Genomic DNA, 17605 nt, shown 5'->3' on the forward strand with positions numbered 1-17605 from the left:
GTATTTATGTATGTATTCATGCGTCTTAGTCTGAAGCTATCTTTAAAGACCACAAAAGGCTTAGCTGCAAATCAAAAAACCCTTTGGTCCAATGACGCTTCTTTGCACTAGATGCCTTTGCCTCACCCATCTTCCACCTGCAACATGGGAATAGTCAGGGACTACCTCATAAGACTGTTGTGAAGGCTGCCAAGCTAATATATAAGGAAACACTGAGATGGACTATAGAAATACCCTGTGTTTATCTGGTTGCCTGAAGTCAACCCTCCCCAATAGGAAAGTTGCCGTAATGATAGCAATGCCACCAAAATCCACGACAGACACAGGTCAAGGTATAGTAGGTTTTATTTTCGTCCCTGTCTGAAACCAAATGAAGTATTGTATTTGGGATGAATTATGAAACCCCCTCCAGGGCTGAAAGATAACCCAGGAGAGAGAGAGACAGAGAGAGCAAGTCTATCCTTTCTCTACATCTTTAGCTTTTGTCCATGTAGGCCTTGGGCTGCCTTAGAGAGCTGGCACTCAGCTATGGGACCAGCTGAGCAATTAGTCTTCATTCAGCTGGCTGTCTTATTTGCACACTTAGTATTCCTCCCCCCCCACACACACACACACAAGCCCCCCAGTGAGCAGGAGAGTTTAGCATTCATCCCCCCCCTCCCCCTTTGGAGAGCAACATATGCTGCCCTCCTCAAAGGCTCCCTCCACCGGCTTGCAGCTGCGGCTTTTCCCACCGCTCCCTTTGACAGTTCTCCGCCGCCGTGCGGAGTTGCTAGGAGAAGCTGAACGGTCGCAATTATACCGGCCTCCCTCAATGACAACCTGTAGAGCTCTCTTAATTTCCTTTGCGCAGGGCTCCCTTTTCACCGAGGTGCCGCAAGGAGCGATTCCCGGCATCCGCTCGGAAAGTGGCACCAAGCCGCGCCGTGGCACAGGTGCCCCCCGCTTCCTCGGGTGGGCTGCGGCCAGGACGGGCTCCTGCCATCTGCTTTCCGACCCACCTCTCCCTTTCTGCAGGGAGCACAGCCCTCTTCGGGATCGGCTGCTGCCAACTCAGATGGAGGCTTGCGGGGCCAGGGATTCCGGTGCATTTGGAGAGCGCAGCGGCACGCATAACGGTGCACCGAACTCTAGCGCTTGAACTGCGGCCGAGAGGAGAGTGGTGGAGGTGTAAGAGCAGAGGTAGAGCACAGAAAGAGTGGGAGCACGAGAGAGAGAGAGGAAGGACGTGCATTGACTGGTGCATTTGCTGGCTCACTTGTGTGGATTTACTCTGCTTTTGTGAGGTCAGAGGGGTCCTGTGCTTAAGGGGCTGAGTTAGGGGGAGGATTGGTCAGAGCATGGATTTGGCGACTCCAGTGAATAAACGTCGGAGACAGACGCATCCCTCGGCTCCGTAATCCTGATAGAGAGATCAGGGCTGCTGCTCGTCTTAACATGCACGGATCTCCTGGCATTTGCAACAGACTGGAGACAACTCAGGCTTCCCGTTGAGCTAGACTTTTCCTTCCGGACAACCATGGGGTCCACAGGTCCCGAGGCTGCCCAGGGGCTGGAGAGCGCGCCTTTAAAGTACCCCATAGGAGGACACACGGAGAAAATGTGGCAGAGGCTCAAAGGGATGTGAGTACCACTGCCTGCGATCTATGTTTTGTACGGTCTCTCTCGGGGAAAGCCGCTGTCCATGCTGAACATGACGGACGAGCCCAAGCCATGCTGTTCCGAATGCTGGAATAAGATCCGTATATGCTGGGGGCTGGGATGTGGGTAGGGAGTGTTGAATCGGAGAACGGGGATCATTTCATGCCTTTCTTGCACACAGGGTTGTACGGCAGCTGCTTCTGCAATCGAAGACATATTGCATTAGGGAGTCAGCGTGGTATAATGTGCCGGACTGGGGAGATCCTGGTTCAGGGACCCGCCCCAGCATGGAGCATGCCGGATGATCTCAGACCAGTTGCTCTCTCTATCAGCCTAACTTACCTAACCGGATGGTCGTTCTGTGTGCAGGGGGACCTGTTTAAGCTGCTTGGAGCTCATTGGGGGATGAGTGGGATATAATCCTGGGAAACGTAGCGTGTTAAATATGCAGGAGCGGCTGTCGAGTTTAGCGTCATGCGAGGGGGTAAATAAAAGCGTTATTCGGATGAGCCTTCCGTAACGATCCCAGGACATTCTTAGGCTAGTTGCGTGCCAGGAAAGTGTAAAACCGCTGGGAGGAGAATAAAAGAGACAAAGAGGTGTTCAGGGTTGTTTGGACATGTGCAACCATTGCGCGCGCATGTGTGGGTCTCAGAAGTTGTTCTTCGATTCTTTGAAAACAGGATTTCCCCCAAAGGTGAAAAGCTGACTGATAATTGAGGGTTGGGAAGAGAAGAGAGGAAACGATGAAAAAGATTAAAAGAATGAAAGTGTCCCTTCTCAGCTGTGCGCCATCCTTGAGGGGGATGAGCTGGTGGTCATCTGCAGGTTCTGGGGAGGTTTTTTTGGCAGGCCAGAATGTAGTTGAGGTCGTCCATCCTTTTAGCACAGTGGTTCTCAACCTGGGAGTCGGGGCCCCTTCAGGGGTCGAGCGACCCTTTCACAGGGGTCATGGCAGGGTGAGCAACTTGGCCGGGAGGGCACCATCCACACAACAGCCTTGCGGAGTAGATCGAGATAGTGTTTGTCTGTCTGGAGCAGTGGAAAAGAGCGAGATTGGCATGATGGGTCAAGAGGCAGAACTGAACTGAGAAACTATCTATATACGATCATGAACAATGGATCTTCACACCATTGGCCAGTTTCGGTTTAATTTCTGCGAAAGAACCCTTGCATAGTTTTATGGTTGGGGGTCACCACAACATGAGGAGCTATATTAAAGAGTCGCGGCATTAGGAAGGTAGAGAACCACTGTTTTAGCAGAAGGGGAAAGGATGAATTCACATGGAAGGGATGTAATCCTGGAAATGCCTTTGGAGGACAATGCTTAGGACAGCTCGTTTGATGGCTGTTGTCTCCAGTGTTGTCGAACACTGAAAGCTTGGGATTTCGAGAGCATGGGCACTGCAGCAAAATGGTGGCAGTGGGGAAGGGGAGACTAGGCCCAGTCATAGAGTGTTAGGAGGTACTTCCAAGCCAAGGGTGGAGGCAACTGTTTCCATGTGGGTGTTCTCTGGAGACCCAAAGGGGATGCCTTCTGGGCTCTTCCGAAGACCTTCTGCTTCAATCAAGTGGAAGGAAGTCAGGGCTTGGCTCTGAGGAAGAGATGCTTTGTGGAAGAAACCAGGGGGAACTGTTGGCAGTTACTCTTTGGGAATCATTGGGAATCTGTCTTGGCAGTAGTATGTGTGAAAAGGATCTAGGAGTCTTAGTAGACCATACATTGAACATGAGTCAACAGTGTGACTCAGTGGCTAAAAAGGCAAATGTATCAAATGGAGTATCATGTCCAGATCGCGGGAGGTGATGGTACAGCTTTACTCTGCTCTGGTTCGGCCTCACTTGGAGTACTGTGTTGGGCACCCCAGTTTTGGGCACCCCAGTTGAAGAGGGATGTAGACAAGCTGGAGGGTGTCCAGAGGAGGGCAACCAAGGTGGTGAGGGGTTTGGAGACCAAGACATATGAAGAAAGGTTGGGGGAGCTTGGTCTGTTTAGCCTAGAGAGGAGACAACTGAGAGGGAATTTGATAACCATCTTCAAGTATTTAAAAGGCTGCCATATGGAGGATGGAACAGAGTTTTTCTCTCTTGCTTCAGAGGGATGGACTAGATTCAATGGGATGAAATTAATTGCAAAAGAAATTCCGTCTAAACCTCCGGAAGAAGTTCCTGACAGTTAGAGCGGTTTCTCAGTGGAACAGGCTTCCTCGGGAGGTGGTGGGTTCTCCATCTTTGGACATTTTTAAACAGAGGCTAGATAGCCATCTGACGGAGAGGCTGATTCTGTGAAGGTTCAAGGGGGTGGCAGGTTACAGTAGATGAGCGGTAGGGATGTGAGTGTCCTGCATAATAGTGCAGGGGGTTGGACTAAATGACCCATGAGGTCCCTTCCAACTCTATGATTCTATGATTCTAATTACTTATTTTAGAGGCTAACCTCTTGTAACCATCACACAATGGTTAATTGTAGGCTGAAGACAGAGGGCTGGATCACATCCACATACTGTTATTATTTATTGAGCTTATATACTGCCATCCCCAACATGGGCTCAGGGCGGTTCATAAGAGCATCAGCTAAAACATACATGATACAATTTAGGATACCTACAGTCCAGCGACATTTAAAACTAATAAAATGTCTAAAACCTAACATTCCATATCTCGGCGTCTCAGGTTAAAAGGAGCTGGCAGTAGGAGATGGGGTTAATTCTCTGCCTGAGTCCATGGAGAGCTGCTGCCAGACAGAGTGAATGATGAACCAGTGGTCTAATTCCAGTATAAGGCAGCTTCATGCATGTAGCCAGCTTGGTGCAGTAGTTAAGAGCAGCCACTTCTAATCTGGTGAACTGGGCTTAATTCCCCGCTCCTCCACATGCAGCCAGCTGGGGCTAGTCGCAGTCCTGATAGAGCTGTTCTTACACAGCAGTAATGTCAGGGCTCTCTCAGCCCCACCTACCTCACAAGGTATGTGCTGTGGGGAGAGGAAGGGAAGGCCATTGTAAACTGCTTTGAGACTTCTTTGGGCAGTGAAAGCAATTCTGCTTCTATAGGATATACTTTGGTGCATCTCCTTGAATACAGTGCTTTGTAGTGGAGCTGGGGCATGCATTTATTTCTCCGAATGCACAGTCATCCAGTGAAAACCCCATGATTAAGCTGCCGAATGTGAAGCAGGACCCGCGCTGTTTCCCAGGGGAGGGTAACAAACTAACACATGCTCCAAATTTTTCACAGCTCCTTAACATTCGTTGCCACCTTTAACATACTTGCTTTCAATTAGCCACCGTTTGGGAAAGTTTAATAGATTTTATCCACACTTCATTCATTCATTCATTCATTCATTCATTCATTCATTCATTCATTCATTCATTCATTCATTCATTCATTCATTCATTCACCCTATTTGTAATCCGCCTTTCTCACCGGGGATCGAACTGGATTGTGCACAGTGAGTCAGTACATCAATAAAATGGAAGAGTCAGTAACCAATGCACTCAGATTTTTGAAGACTGGAGCCACCAGAAAGAATGGAACCATAGCGTCTCATGATCCACTAAGGCAGGGGTTCTGCGATAGTTCTCCAGGGGTTACGCAGCCTTTCCCAGAAGTTTGAATGGCTGCTGACATCACTAGACGTCCCTGAAGTTTGTTGCTCCACAGGTCTAGTCTCTTTCTCCACAAAAGAAACGCTAAATTTCTGCGACCCTTTCTTGCATGCCCAGGGAAATGCTGATCACTACTTTGGGATCAGGAGGCGAATTTCTTCCAGACCAGACTGGCTAATGATTTTTTTTGGGGGGGGGGCATTATCATCTAGGCATAGAACTGAGGTCACTGTAAGTGAGGAGGTAGTTGTGAATTTCCTCCATTCTGCAGAGGGCTGGACTAGATGACCCTGGAGATCCCCTTCAACCCTATGATCCCCTTCAGCTCCTGCTTCTTACTTCTGTACCCACTTCTCTGAAGGGGCCTGTCACCACTTCTGGGTTCCTTGAAGCCTGAAAAATATTTCAGGAGTTCCTCCATGGTCAAAAGGCTGAAAAAGGCTGCATGAAATGATACCGAAATTACATAAATAGGATCCTACGTACAGTACCCAGCAGTACTGTAGTTGTGGATTTCTTGCATTCTACAGGGGGTTGGATTAGATAATGCTGGAGGTTCCTTCAAACTCTATGATTCTATTATTCTGTTCTGTTTATGGACCATCACCGCTCTGTTGACCCTACTGTCACCAAAGAAGGAAGGCCTGAGAGAGCATCTAGAAGATCAGACACAGTGGAGTTCTTTTCAGTCCTATAAAGATCACAGCCTTGTTCCTGTATTCTTACGTTTTTAAAGAAAAAGCTGAATCCAGCGCAGGTTTTGTAGTATGGCAGTGAAACACGAGAATTTCTTTGCAATAAGGTGCAGTTCCTGATAGGATGGAGAAAGATTAACTAGTGAACCGGTGTTTAAAGAAAATTATAAATGGCTTGGTCATTGAATATCTGGTGGTAAAGGCTGCCAGAAACAAGCACTGTATCAATACAACCTTTATCTATCCAGAAAGAGTTTGCCTGTGCTGTAGCTTACAGAGAGCTAGTGCTGACTTATGGTGACCCTCTGAATGAATGACCTCCCAAATATCCTAATGCACATTGCCTTGCTCAGGTCTTTCAGACTGAGGGCTGTGACTTCCTTTATCAAGTCAATCGATCTCATGTTGGATCTACCTCTTTTCCTGTTGCCTTCAAGTTTTCCTTGCATTATTGTCTTTGCCAATGAGTCTCACCTTCTCATAAATAGCTAGGGCAGTGGTTCTCAACCTTCCTAATGCCGCGACCCTTGAATACAGTTCCTCGTGTTGTGGTGACCCCCAACCATAGAATCATGCAAGTGTTCTTTCACTGAAATTAAACTGAAACTAACCAAAGGCGTGAAGATCCATTCTTCATGATTGTATAGAAAGTGGTTATAAATTGTATATAAATTGGCGGGCGCCTTCAGGAGGAGCAGCAACAGTGGCAGCGTCCCCCCCCCTCCGGCCAAGCTGCTTGCCCTGCCGCAATCCCTGTGAAAGGGTTGTTTGACCCACAAAGGGGTCCTGGCCCCCAGGTTGAGAACCACTGAGCTAGGGGTAGGCCTGGTTTTATTTTAGCTTTTCACTGGGAGTACCAGAACCCCATTGTGGGGCACTGCCCTTCAATGGTAGGCCTGACCCATTACTACAAAGCGATAGTTGTGTTATTTTGGTTGCTATCAGGTTTTCCGGTCAGAGAGGCAGAGGGGCATAGAGGTGAATAAAGGGAAGCCTCTGAATGGAAGAGTAGGGAGACAGTGTCAGGGGAAGGCCTAGAGAGCAGATTTAGCACTTTCACACTCACAGCTTAGTCACAGGGATTCCACTGGATGACTGTGCATTTGGAGAACAAATTGTGTGCCTGAGCTCCACCACAAATTGCTGTGTTTGAGGAGATGCTCCAGAGCTATATCCTAGACCAGCTTTTCTCTACTTTCTTACTGTTGAAAACTCCTGAAACATTTTTTCAGGCTTTGAGAAACCCCAGAAGTGTTACGATGGTGAAGAATATGGTTGGGAAGCAAAGCTGTGTAAATGCCCACCCAGGACCCCTCCCCTTCCCACCCCCTCCAGGCCCATCATTAGCCATTTGGAGACAGGGGACCAGTCAACATGGACGGACGGATAGACAGACAGACAGACAGACGACTGAGTCCCCCAAGGCTATTTAAATATTGATTTTACTGATGCATTTTCAGGTGGTCCCTATTTAAAACAGTAAATCTTTGATAGAGCAAACAAAAGTTTTTGATGGAAATATTTGCTATTGGTGAAATGAGTGGCAGCCAGCCATTTGGTTGGTGTGAAGAAGAGTTGGTTTGTATACCCTACTTTTCTGTACCCAAAGGAGTCTCAAAAGCGGCTTATAATTGCCTCTCCTTCCTCTCCCTGCAACAGGCACCTTGAGAGGTAGGTGGGGCTGAGGGAGCTCTGAGAGAATTGTGGTGGCCCAAAGTCACCCAGCAGGCTGCATAGGGAGGAGTGGGGACAGGGAATCAAACCTGGTTTTCCAGAGTAGAGGCTGCTGCTGTATACCACACTGGTGTAGACGTAAAAGTCAGGTTGTATCAGGGGAAATCGTGCTGGTTGGGTGTGCTTTGTCTTAAAGAGAAATGAGTAATAGGAAATCAGGCTCAGAAAGAGGATCATTCAATTCGGGACTCGACTTCAAAGGGTACCCAAAGCAGGCTCCCTTGTAATGAGAACTTGTCAGTCCATTTTCTCTCATCTTTTCCCATCCTTCATAATGCATTTGACAGACAGACAAGACTAATCACTGAATCAAATACAGATCTCCGTCACCTGATTTGTTCATCTCCCAGTCGTCAAGCAAGCTGCCTTTTATTTTTAAAGCATCACATGAGAATCTATTCATTTTATTAAAAAGGCTTTGGAATGAAAAATGAATTTTAAAAGACCTGCAAAAACAATCAGTCCATGATTGGGTTGATGACCTCCCAAATACTGTCCAGTCTGTGCTGTACCCCAATTATTGCTGTTGCAAATTGGCTGAATCATTTCCCCAGGAGATTCCTTTCCTGCGCTGGAGTGATGACAACCAATGGGAGCCGAGGGCAGGAGACCTCTCAGTGCAAATGGCAAGCATAGGTTTAGGCATAGATAGACACTTCCACCAGAGTTTGGTGCTGTACAGTCATGCAGAGATAGAGGCGGGACCTATAACCTCATGCCTGCTCTCCTTCTCTGCACTTCCAGTCAACACGTAGGAGGGGTTGTATGTAGAGGGCTACTTGTAATGCAACTCTGTGTTCATTTCACAAGACATCTTAATGTCAGAACTGGTGTGGATGAACATCCAAAGTATGGGAGCTAAACCTTGCTTTTGTATTTGCCTGTAAAGTACTCAAATGTACTCCACTTTTCACCACCTGAAGGAGTCTCAAAGCAGCTTACTGTCATCTGCCTTTCCCCTCACAACAGACATCCTGTGAGGTAGGTGAGGCTGAGAGAGCTCTGAGAGGACTGCTCTGTGAGGAAAGCTCTAGCAGATCTGCGACTGGCCCAAGGTCACCCATGTGGAGGAATGGGGAATCAAAACAGATTAGAGGCCACTGCTCTTAACCACTACAGCAAGCTGGCTGCCTGGGGTGAAAGGATGTCCAGTTTCCTTCTTTGGATTTTTGAATGCATATGTATCTGACAATTGAGGGCCCAGTGTTTTTAAAAAGTACCCTCCACTGACAATGTGACTGTAAGGTGATGTTAGCAATATGTAATGTAATTTTGAATTTAACTCTCTGGTCTCAGGACAAGATAGTTGCCAGCTCAGCTTTTCTTTTTCAGGAATGTTTCACACTTGGGTGGAGACAGATGGGGCCAGCAACAAATGGCAAAGCGACAGCCGTTAATCGCTAACGTAGACCGTTTTATCTCTCCAATGTTTTTGTGAACGACAACTGAATTCAAGGGGACTGATTGGCTGTTTTAGCAAAGAATTCTCATATGGCACAACGTGGCTGAATTTGGATGTTGTGACACAGTTTACTCATTTAACAGAACGAGCTTTTGCTTTATATTTCCACAGTTATGATGGTAGTTCATTAGTTTGAGGAAGAGTGCCGATACTTGAAAGTTCACACCTTGAATAAGTCTTTGTTGATCTTAAGGGTGCTACTGGACTCTGGTTTTGTTGTCCCTCCACTGATTCTAAGACATCTTGGCATAATCTACAACAGGGGTAGTCAAACTGCGCCCCTTCAGATGTCCATGGACTACAATTCCCAGGAGCCCCTGCCAGCATTTGCAAATGCTGGCAGGGGCTCCTGGGAATTGTAGTCCATGGACATCTGAAGGGCCGCAGTTTGACTACCCCTGATCTACAAGCACACGTGGGGCAAATTTAAATCTGAAATTAAAAAAAAACAGAATACCCTTCAACGAGGTGGGGGGACCTCCTTGGAGGGAATTATTATGTGCATACTCCTTTGCAAAACAATAGGTTAAGTCCAAAGCTCATGCCTGTTCAGGATATTCGGGGTGAGGAAGGAACAAGAAAAATAAATTCCTCCATGCCAAGCTTCAGGACCAAGCCCAGTCTCAGGATACATGGAGCCCATAGCACCAGACCCAGTTTAAGGATTTGTGGGGCCCCAGCAGAACACAACTGGCAGCAGCCCTTGTGCTGCACAAGTAACTGGGGGGGTTCCCTCCCAGGGAGAGTTGGAACTTTGGAAGCAGCTGACACCTTCACTTTGCAGAAAACATTTCTCAAACCTTGGTGGGGCACACAAGTGCAATACCCCAGTATCTTAGGCAGGGTTTCGTGAAACCCTGTGGTTTCTTGACAGCCTCGTCAGGGTTTCCTGAACGGGTTCCTCTATATATTTGTGAAACAATCTGGGGGGGGGGGTGGAACGTGTCCGGCTGTCCAAGTTGGAATAGGGCCAATCACCCTGATTGGCCTTGCCCCTGCAGGTCCTGCCCTCTGTCCCTAGACTCCAGCCTCTTTGCTTTCAGACGCACTTCAGTGCCTGGAGCCAGCAGCAGGTAAAGTGGAGCAGGCCCCGGGCAAAGGGTGGAAGGCCTGCACAAGGGCCTCTTGGCCTGCTAGGCTGGGCCTGCTAACGAGGGCCTCCCTGCCTGCTGACTGCCTGCTAAGGAGCTTTGTCCCAGGCCTGCTAACAAGCTGGCCAGCCCCTGCCCGCCACATGATCCGGCTGCGAATTGCGGCCCAAAGCCACCTTATGGTGCCTGGCCAGGGGAGGGGACCCTTTCTAGGCCTGCTCTTAGGAACAGACTTTGAAGCTAGTCTATATATATATTTCTCAAACCTCGGTGGGACATGCAAATGCAATACCCCAGTATCTAAGGCATATATGATGGTTTTGCTACCATCAGTTGGTGCAAATGGCAAAGCTTTCCACATGTGTCTTAAATCTGGAGAAGATTTAAAGCCAGTTTCTAGTGTCTTTTCTAGCTTTCACAATGCTGACCACCCCAAAGATGGGAATATTTTCCTAAGAAGAGTAAGGTAAACACCTGATTTGTTGGAAAGTTGGTGATCTTGATCTGTTAGAGAACTTTTTGAGGCTCTAGGGCTGCTCCACCTCTTCCTTCAGTGGGGCACTCCAGGCTGGTAATCCAGTTGTTTTGCTACCATTGGATAGGGCTGATAAGAAAAGAAAAAAAACCCCGGAAAACACAGCTACGCTATTAGCATTTCTTCATATCTGGTAAACAGGTAGAAGACTTGCCAGAGCATTCCCTGGTTCTATAAACCCTTTCAGAAATAAATTTCTTCCGTGACAAGTCTAAATGAAAATGAATAAGCTTAATTAACAAACAGTGATAATTTCCCTGCTGTGTTATGTGCAATAACAAATAAATACATTAAACCTACTTATGTTCCTTTTATAATAGCTTTCAAAAGGAGCTACAGTCCTGATACATATTATTCTGTCCTTTATAGCAGTGGTCCCCAACCTGCGGGCCGCGGCCCGGCGCCGGGCCGCAAAGGCCATGGCGCCGGGCCGCGGCTCCCTCTCCCCGCCCCCCCCCCACCCCCGCAGTAAAAAACTTCCCAGGCCGCAAGCCTGCGGCCCGGGAAGCTACTTACTGCGGGAGGGCGGGGAGAAGGAATCAGGGCCGGGCCGCGCCCGTGCAGGCCGCGCCCTCTCGGCCCGATCCACGGGCGCGGCCCGCGGGTGTGGCCCGATCCGCGGGCGCGGCCGGGCGCGGCTCGCGGGTGCGGCCGGCGGGCGCGGCCGGGCGCGGCTCGCGGGTGCGGCCGGCGGGCGCGGCTCGCGGGCGCGGCCGGGCGCGGCCCGATCCGCGGGCGTGGCCGCGGGCGCGGCCCGAAGCGTGGGCGTGGCCCGCGCGGGCGCGGTCCCTGCGGGCGCGGCCCAATGCCCTGCCGGTCCCCAGCCTAAAAAAGGTTGGGGACCACTGCTTTATAGCAATAAAGAGACGTTCATTTGAAGTGAAATGCAACACATTCGGATGTACAAAGGACAGTGCATGGAAAAATAAGTGACATACTTTGATGCAAATGACAAAAGTTTCAGTAAATGAACAAAAATGTGGAAGGCTGTGAATAGTGGCAAAAGCACATAATATAAATTATCTTTGTTAATTAAGCTTACTGCTTTTCATGTAGACTTGTCACTGCAGAAATTTATTTCTGATAGCGTTTATAGAACCTGGGAGCGCTCTGCCAAGTCTTCTGCCCATTAACCAGCATTAAAAGATATGAAGATATGAAGAAATTCTAATAGTGCAGCTGTGTTTTCCAGTTTTTTCCCTTATCAGTGTAACTTTTGTACTAGACAGTCCTTGTTTGTGTACCCACAACCATTTGCTAGGGCAGCATGGGAAAAAATGGGGTGGGGCAGGGATTCCACTTTCGGGTTGGGAAATACTTGAAAATATCGGGACTGAAGTGTTAGAAGGTCAGGGTTCGGAGGGACGTCAATGAGGGAGAATGCCATAGGGCCATTCCGCACCCAAGTTAAAATGTGAAATCCTAACCTTATGCAGATGCTTCCCCCCCCCCTTTTACACGACATCGTCTGCACCCAGCATCGCAGCAGAAAACCAGCAGTTAAATCCTCCATTTTACAGTAATAGTTGGGGGAATCCCAAAAAGTGGATTCCCCCAATCATCTAGCGCTAGCAGGAGGAGAGCAAGCAGCATCCACATGCCAAGGACATGTGCATAACCAAAGTGAGCAAAGCAGGATGATCTCCATCTCCAGCTCTCGAGCCCACCTCCCTCTCCCTTGTACCTGGGGCTTTTTTTTTTTTTTTTTTTGGAGCAAGCTCTCAGGACCAACAAATATGCGTTGGTCCGAAGAGGCAGAACAAAAAATTCCCACATACCAGTTGGCACACAAAGCATGCCTCCCAACGCCCCCCCCCAAAAAAAATCTAGAAAAACTTACTTCTGTTCATTTGCAAGTGTCTACCTTCCAAAATGGCCTGGCTAAACTGTGCACTATGCACCTATGATTATATGTACGGAGAAGTTTTTCTTTTAAAAAAAAGATTGCTTTCCCTTTAAAACTATGAGAAAGCTGATTGATTGGCTGCCTGCCATGATTGACAGGCAGGGGGAGACTCGCTGGTATTGCGAGTCCCTGTCCGTGGTCATTTTAATCAACCGTGCGGAGTGCCAGGAAGCGGGAGGAAAGCAAGGAGGTGAGAAATGGCGGGGGGAGGAGCCCACGGTTTTTAATAGCGTTAAGCAGTTGCAGTTGCTTAACGCTAAATTTTTAGAAGTGCAGAATGGCCCATAGAGTTTACTTGCCAGGGAACAAAGGCCAGTGTCACTGGAGAAAATGCCTGCTTTGGAGGGTCGACTCTATGGCATTTTATCCTGTCAAGGTCCTTCCCCACCCCAAACCCAGCCCTTCACCACCAAAATCTCCAGGTATTCCTCAGCCCAGAACTTGGGTGGTGAGGCCACGGTTTCTGCTTTCCGTCACATTGTGAAAATTCTTTTCACCTGTCTGCGTCCAATTAAGACTGCAACACATCCTGTGCTTCTTTTTAAGAATCTACAAGCTGGAGGCTGCCGGCCTATCATCCTCCCCGTCACGTTGGTAGTTTTGGAGTAAATGTTCAGCCCGATGAACGTTTCTGGGAAGTCAAAACCTTAGACTCAATTTTGTGACATTTTGTTTAGTCCTAATCTTTTCCACATAATATATTTCCGGTAAGGCCTTGGAGGAGGAGCTGGTCTCATGACTTAAGTGCCACTCAGCGCTTAACACCCACTCAGGGCGGCTGTCCCGTCCCTGAGTGCCTCCTCCTCCAACCTGCTGGCCTGTCTGTCTAGTGGCCAGCCAATCGGCTTCCGACCCCCACCCCTGACCACCCCCTCCACCTTCCACTTCCCTGTAGTGTGAGGTTCACTGAGGTTCGGAGGCTGCAGATCCCTCCTGTGTGAGAGCTGCCCCTGCTGGTGAGTTTCCTAACAGCTGCCTGCAGCCTTTCCAGGTTCTGGGGGGAGGGGGAGGCTGTCTGCAGAGTTTTTCCACCCCACCTCCCCAATCTAGCACCTGTTGTATTCCTGAATGCAATGGGGTTGGCCCCTAGTTCTATATATAATTTAAAGCCATTACTGTGGGTCCTATCCTCTGTTACCCACAGGAACCACTCCCTGCGCTCCTCCAAGTGTAACGTGACCAGATTGTCCCACTTTTGGAGGGACATCTGGGGCTACCTGCAAAATTGTACTTATGTTGAAATTAAATATATATTACAATACTATTTTTGCGTTCTATGTGTTCTATGAAACTTTTTGTTGCTCCATATAGACCAAATTTTAATCAAGAACCCCCCTGGTCAATGTTGTCCCGCTTTACCAATGTTAAAATCTGGTCACCTTATCCAAGTGGCAACCCTTCAGATACTTAAAGAGGGCAGTCATGTCCTTTCTCCACCGCCTCTTCTCCAAGCTGAGCATTCCCAAGTCCCTCAGCCTTTCCTCAAAGGGCTCGGTCCCCAGGCCCCGGATCATCATTGTCGGTCTCTACTGCACCCCCTCTATTTTGTCCACATCCTATTTCAAGTGTTAACAGACCATAATTAAATTAAATTCAGATTGAAAATTTTGAAGGGAGGCCTCCAGAATTGCACACAGGACCAATGTGGTATATGGCACCAGGAGTACCGTGCCATTTGCATCCTACTCTATAATTTTGCATCCCTTACATTAACAATTATATTTTGTTTCAGGTCTGTTGTTTAGATTCCTGATTGTTTTCCCAACCAAAATCCTATTTCATTTTTATTGCACGTCTCTTCCCATTGGTTGTATTGACACTCTCTCTATAATCCACCTTGAGTCCAAGTGAGAAAGGAGGATGCTAAATTATGTAAATAAAAATAAAATAATAATAAGTGGGCTGTGGACAGAAGGTCTCCCATTGTAACACAAAATCTGTAATTGCTCAGTCCAGAGCTGTCCCTCTTTTAAAACATTTCAAGAGAATTCACTGCAGATCCTCATATCTGGAGAGTTTGCCATCCTTAACACTCAGGATGGCATTTACTACTTTAAGGTTGAAATCTTTACCCATAGCGGTACGTAGTGGTTGGTTCTTCCATCTCCCCTATCTGAATCCATCTGTAAATGTGACAGGGGACTAATTGAGGACCTCACTCACTAAGTAATGGCCTGCTCCCTCTATGGTGAGCCAAGACTCAAGTTTATTAAAAGAATATTCCCTACCACTCAGGCCTCTCAAAAACTGAGTATATGATGTTTCTACTGTCTGATATTGATGCCTGTGTTACCAACAGAGTTGCACTGTTTGCTCTCACCACTAGGAAAATCAGGTCCAAATTCAATCAGGATTAAAACCCTAATCATTATGGTTCCTTTTTATCTGTGTAACTTTTTATTACCACGTAGGAACTTAATTGACAACTTTTAAACTCCTTGTGATCTTATCCGTTTGATGTCTTAATTTTAACTGATTTTTGTATTGAACAGTCAATTTGTTTGAAATGGCCAATGGCTGACTTATTTCATGTCTCTCCCAAATCTATCCAGCCTAATTCCAGGTATGGAAAGGATAAACATATAGAAGCTATACTTTTAATTATCTGCTCATTTGAGCACACTGGGAGTAGAAACATCATACAGAATGTACCTTTTCTTTCCAGACAGAAGAGGAGTTGGTTTTTATACCTCTCTTTTCACTACCCAAAGGAGTCTCAAAATGGCTTACAATTGCCTTCCCTTCTTTGTCCCACAATAGACACCCTGTGAGATAAGGGGGTGGGGGTGAGAAAGCTCTGACAGAACTGTGAGGTACGTGGTGCAGAGAAAGCTCTGAGAGAAGAAAAAATTGGTTTTTATACTCCACTTTTCACTACTCAAAGGACCTTCAAAATGATTTTCAATCACCTTCCCTTCCTTTCCCCTGTGTGGAAGATAGGGCTGAGAGAGCTCTGATTGGGCTACTCTATGGGAACAGTACTATCAGGACTGTGACTAGCTCAAGGTCACCCAAGCTGACTGCCTGGGTAGGAGCAGGGCATCAAGCCCAGCTCTCCAGATTAGAAGTTGTGCTCTTACCTACTACACCAAGCTAGGGTCAGTCCTTGGTAACACCTTCAATAAAATACCTCATTATTGCCCAGTTAGGTGAGGGAACGTGGTGGGACCTTGGCACAGAGAAGGTAGCAGGTGATGTCTCCAGAGGCTGTTGTTAGTCACAGGAGACAGTTCGAACCTTGGCAGACCAAGGTTTTCCCTCAGTACGAGGAGGTTCATGTGTACAGAAGCCTTTAATGAGAATGATAACACACTGCAATTTCTTCTGCAGATGTTTACCTCATCAGATTTAATGGGGGCACTTGAAACCCTCATTTAACAACAGTAATCAGGTAAGGTTAATGACGTTATTTGTCAAGAATAATTTGCTGAACATAATGAGGACCAAAAATCAGAAGTGTTGAATGTTTAATATTATGTACAGAGATTAATGGATGTTAGTACTCTGAGTACTCTGCTGATTTTGACTGGAGAAAGAGTAGTTTGTAAAAGCACAGAATTTTGATTGAAAGAGAAGCAAGTATTTGATTGCTAGAGAAGCAAGATTAACATTGCTCCTTTCCCATAGTCGAGGAAGAGTTAGTTTTTATATCCCACTTTTCACTACTTGGAGTCATAAAGTGGCTTATAATTGCCTTCCCTTCCTCTCCCCACAACGTACACCCTGCAAGGTAGGTAGGGTTGAGAGAGTTCTGACAGAGCTGCTCTGGGAGAACAATTCTAAACAGGACTGGGACTAGCCCAGGATCAACAAGCTGACTGCATGTGGAGGAACAGGGAATCAAACCTGGCTCTCTAGATTAGAGTCCACTGCTCTTAAGCACTACACCAAGCTTGCTCTCTTGATAAATTCCTCCCACCCATAGCCCTTTTCAGACTTTCTGTGATTTCTCCTGGGTAGGGAGTTTCCCCTGCTGTTCCAGGAAGCTGACATTGTACTCCATGTGTCCTTCCAGAAAAACAGATCTTCACAGTAACAGAGCATTTAGAGATATAGGTTACCCTTGTGGATTAGGCAAAGATCCAAATTTACAGCACTTTGAAGTTTAAAAGGAATAATCTTTACTGGAAAGATTATACAGAATTTATATATCATAGTCATCTGCTTCAGTCTCTTTGCAGAAGCAGTGCACAAAAGTTTAAAAAGTAATTACAAAGAAACATGTAAGCCTCTATGGCTAGCCTTGTAATCAAGACTACATGCCCATACATCAGCAGATGGAGAGAGCTGAGAGCTTAATGTAGGCTGCTTTCCTCCTCACCAGCAGATAAACGCCTTTTCCTGAAGAAAGAAGAAGTGGGCAGTGGCCCCGCTTAAACAATGGGAATCTCAACCAGATGCTTGGGATTTTTCCACTACAATTCCATCTGTGACCATCTGGTGTCACTAGTGAGCACATAGGTACAGCTTAGTTCTTTAACAGCTTAACAACAGCCTTCCAGGGTTGACTTCACCAAATTATTTGCTGATTGCAATTCCAAGAGTTATTGAGCCAGAGGGTTTTTTTTTTTTTTTAGCAAGGATCTTGTCAGGCTGATGCAACAAGGAGGAAAGGGGGCTGAGGAGGGTTGGTGACAGCAGCAAGTGGGGTGCAAGGATGGAGCTTGTGCCCATTGTCCCCACACTTCTCCATTCTGCTTGGATGTGGCATTTCCCACTCCCAAGTCCTCTGCTACAACTTCAGTGAGCAGACTTGATGTGGAAAAAGAATCTCTTTATTGTTGAAAGCAACCAAACAGAGAGGCAATATTTGAAAAATCACCATCAGTAAATGTGCAGATCTCTGATTTTTGCGTATTAATTTCCTGCCTCGTGCTTCCAATCCTGTAGCAAAGCAGTCTTCCCTGATTGGCTAGGGTGTCAGTTCAAAGACTTC

General features: G+C 47.2%; 1 protein-coding gene across 2 annotated transcripts in view; it reads left to right on the plus strand.

Annotated features, from left to right (window-relative positions):
* The first annotated feature begins 727 nt into the window (after positions 1 to 727).
* PDE1A (phosphodiesterase 1A) overlaps positions 728 to 17605 on the plus strand; it is a 198924-nt gene continuing 182046 nt past the window's right edge. Inside the window, exon 1 of one of the 2 annotated variants that reach the window (XM_077319537.1) lies at positions 728 to 1623. In XM_077319537.1, coding sequence (XP_077175652.1) covers positions 1520 to 1623 — 104 coding nt within the window. In that variant the 5' untranslated portion in view covers positions 728 to 1519. The remainder of the gene's footprint in view (positions 1624 to 17605) is intronic. The other variant, XM_077319536.1, reaches the window with a different exon arrangement.

This window comes from Paroedura picta, chromosome 2, assembly GCF_049243985.1.
Source record: "Paroedura picta isolate Pp20150507F chromosome 2, Ppicta_v3.0, whole genome shotgun sequence".
NCBI classification, from domain to species: Eukaryota; Metazoa; Chordata; class Lepidosauria; order Squamata; family Gekkonidae; genus Paroedura; species Paroedura picta.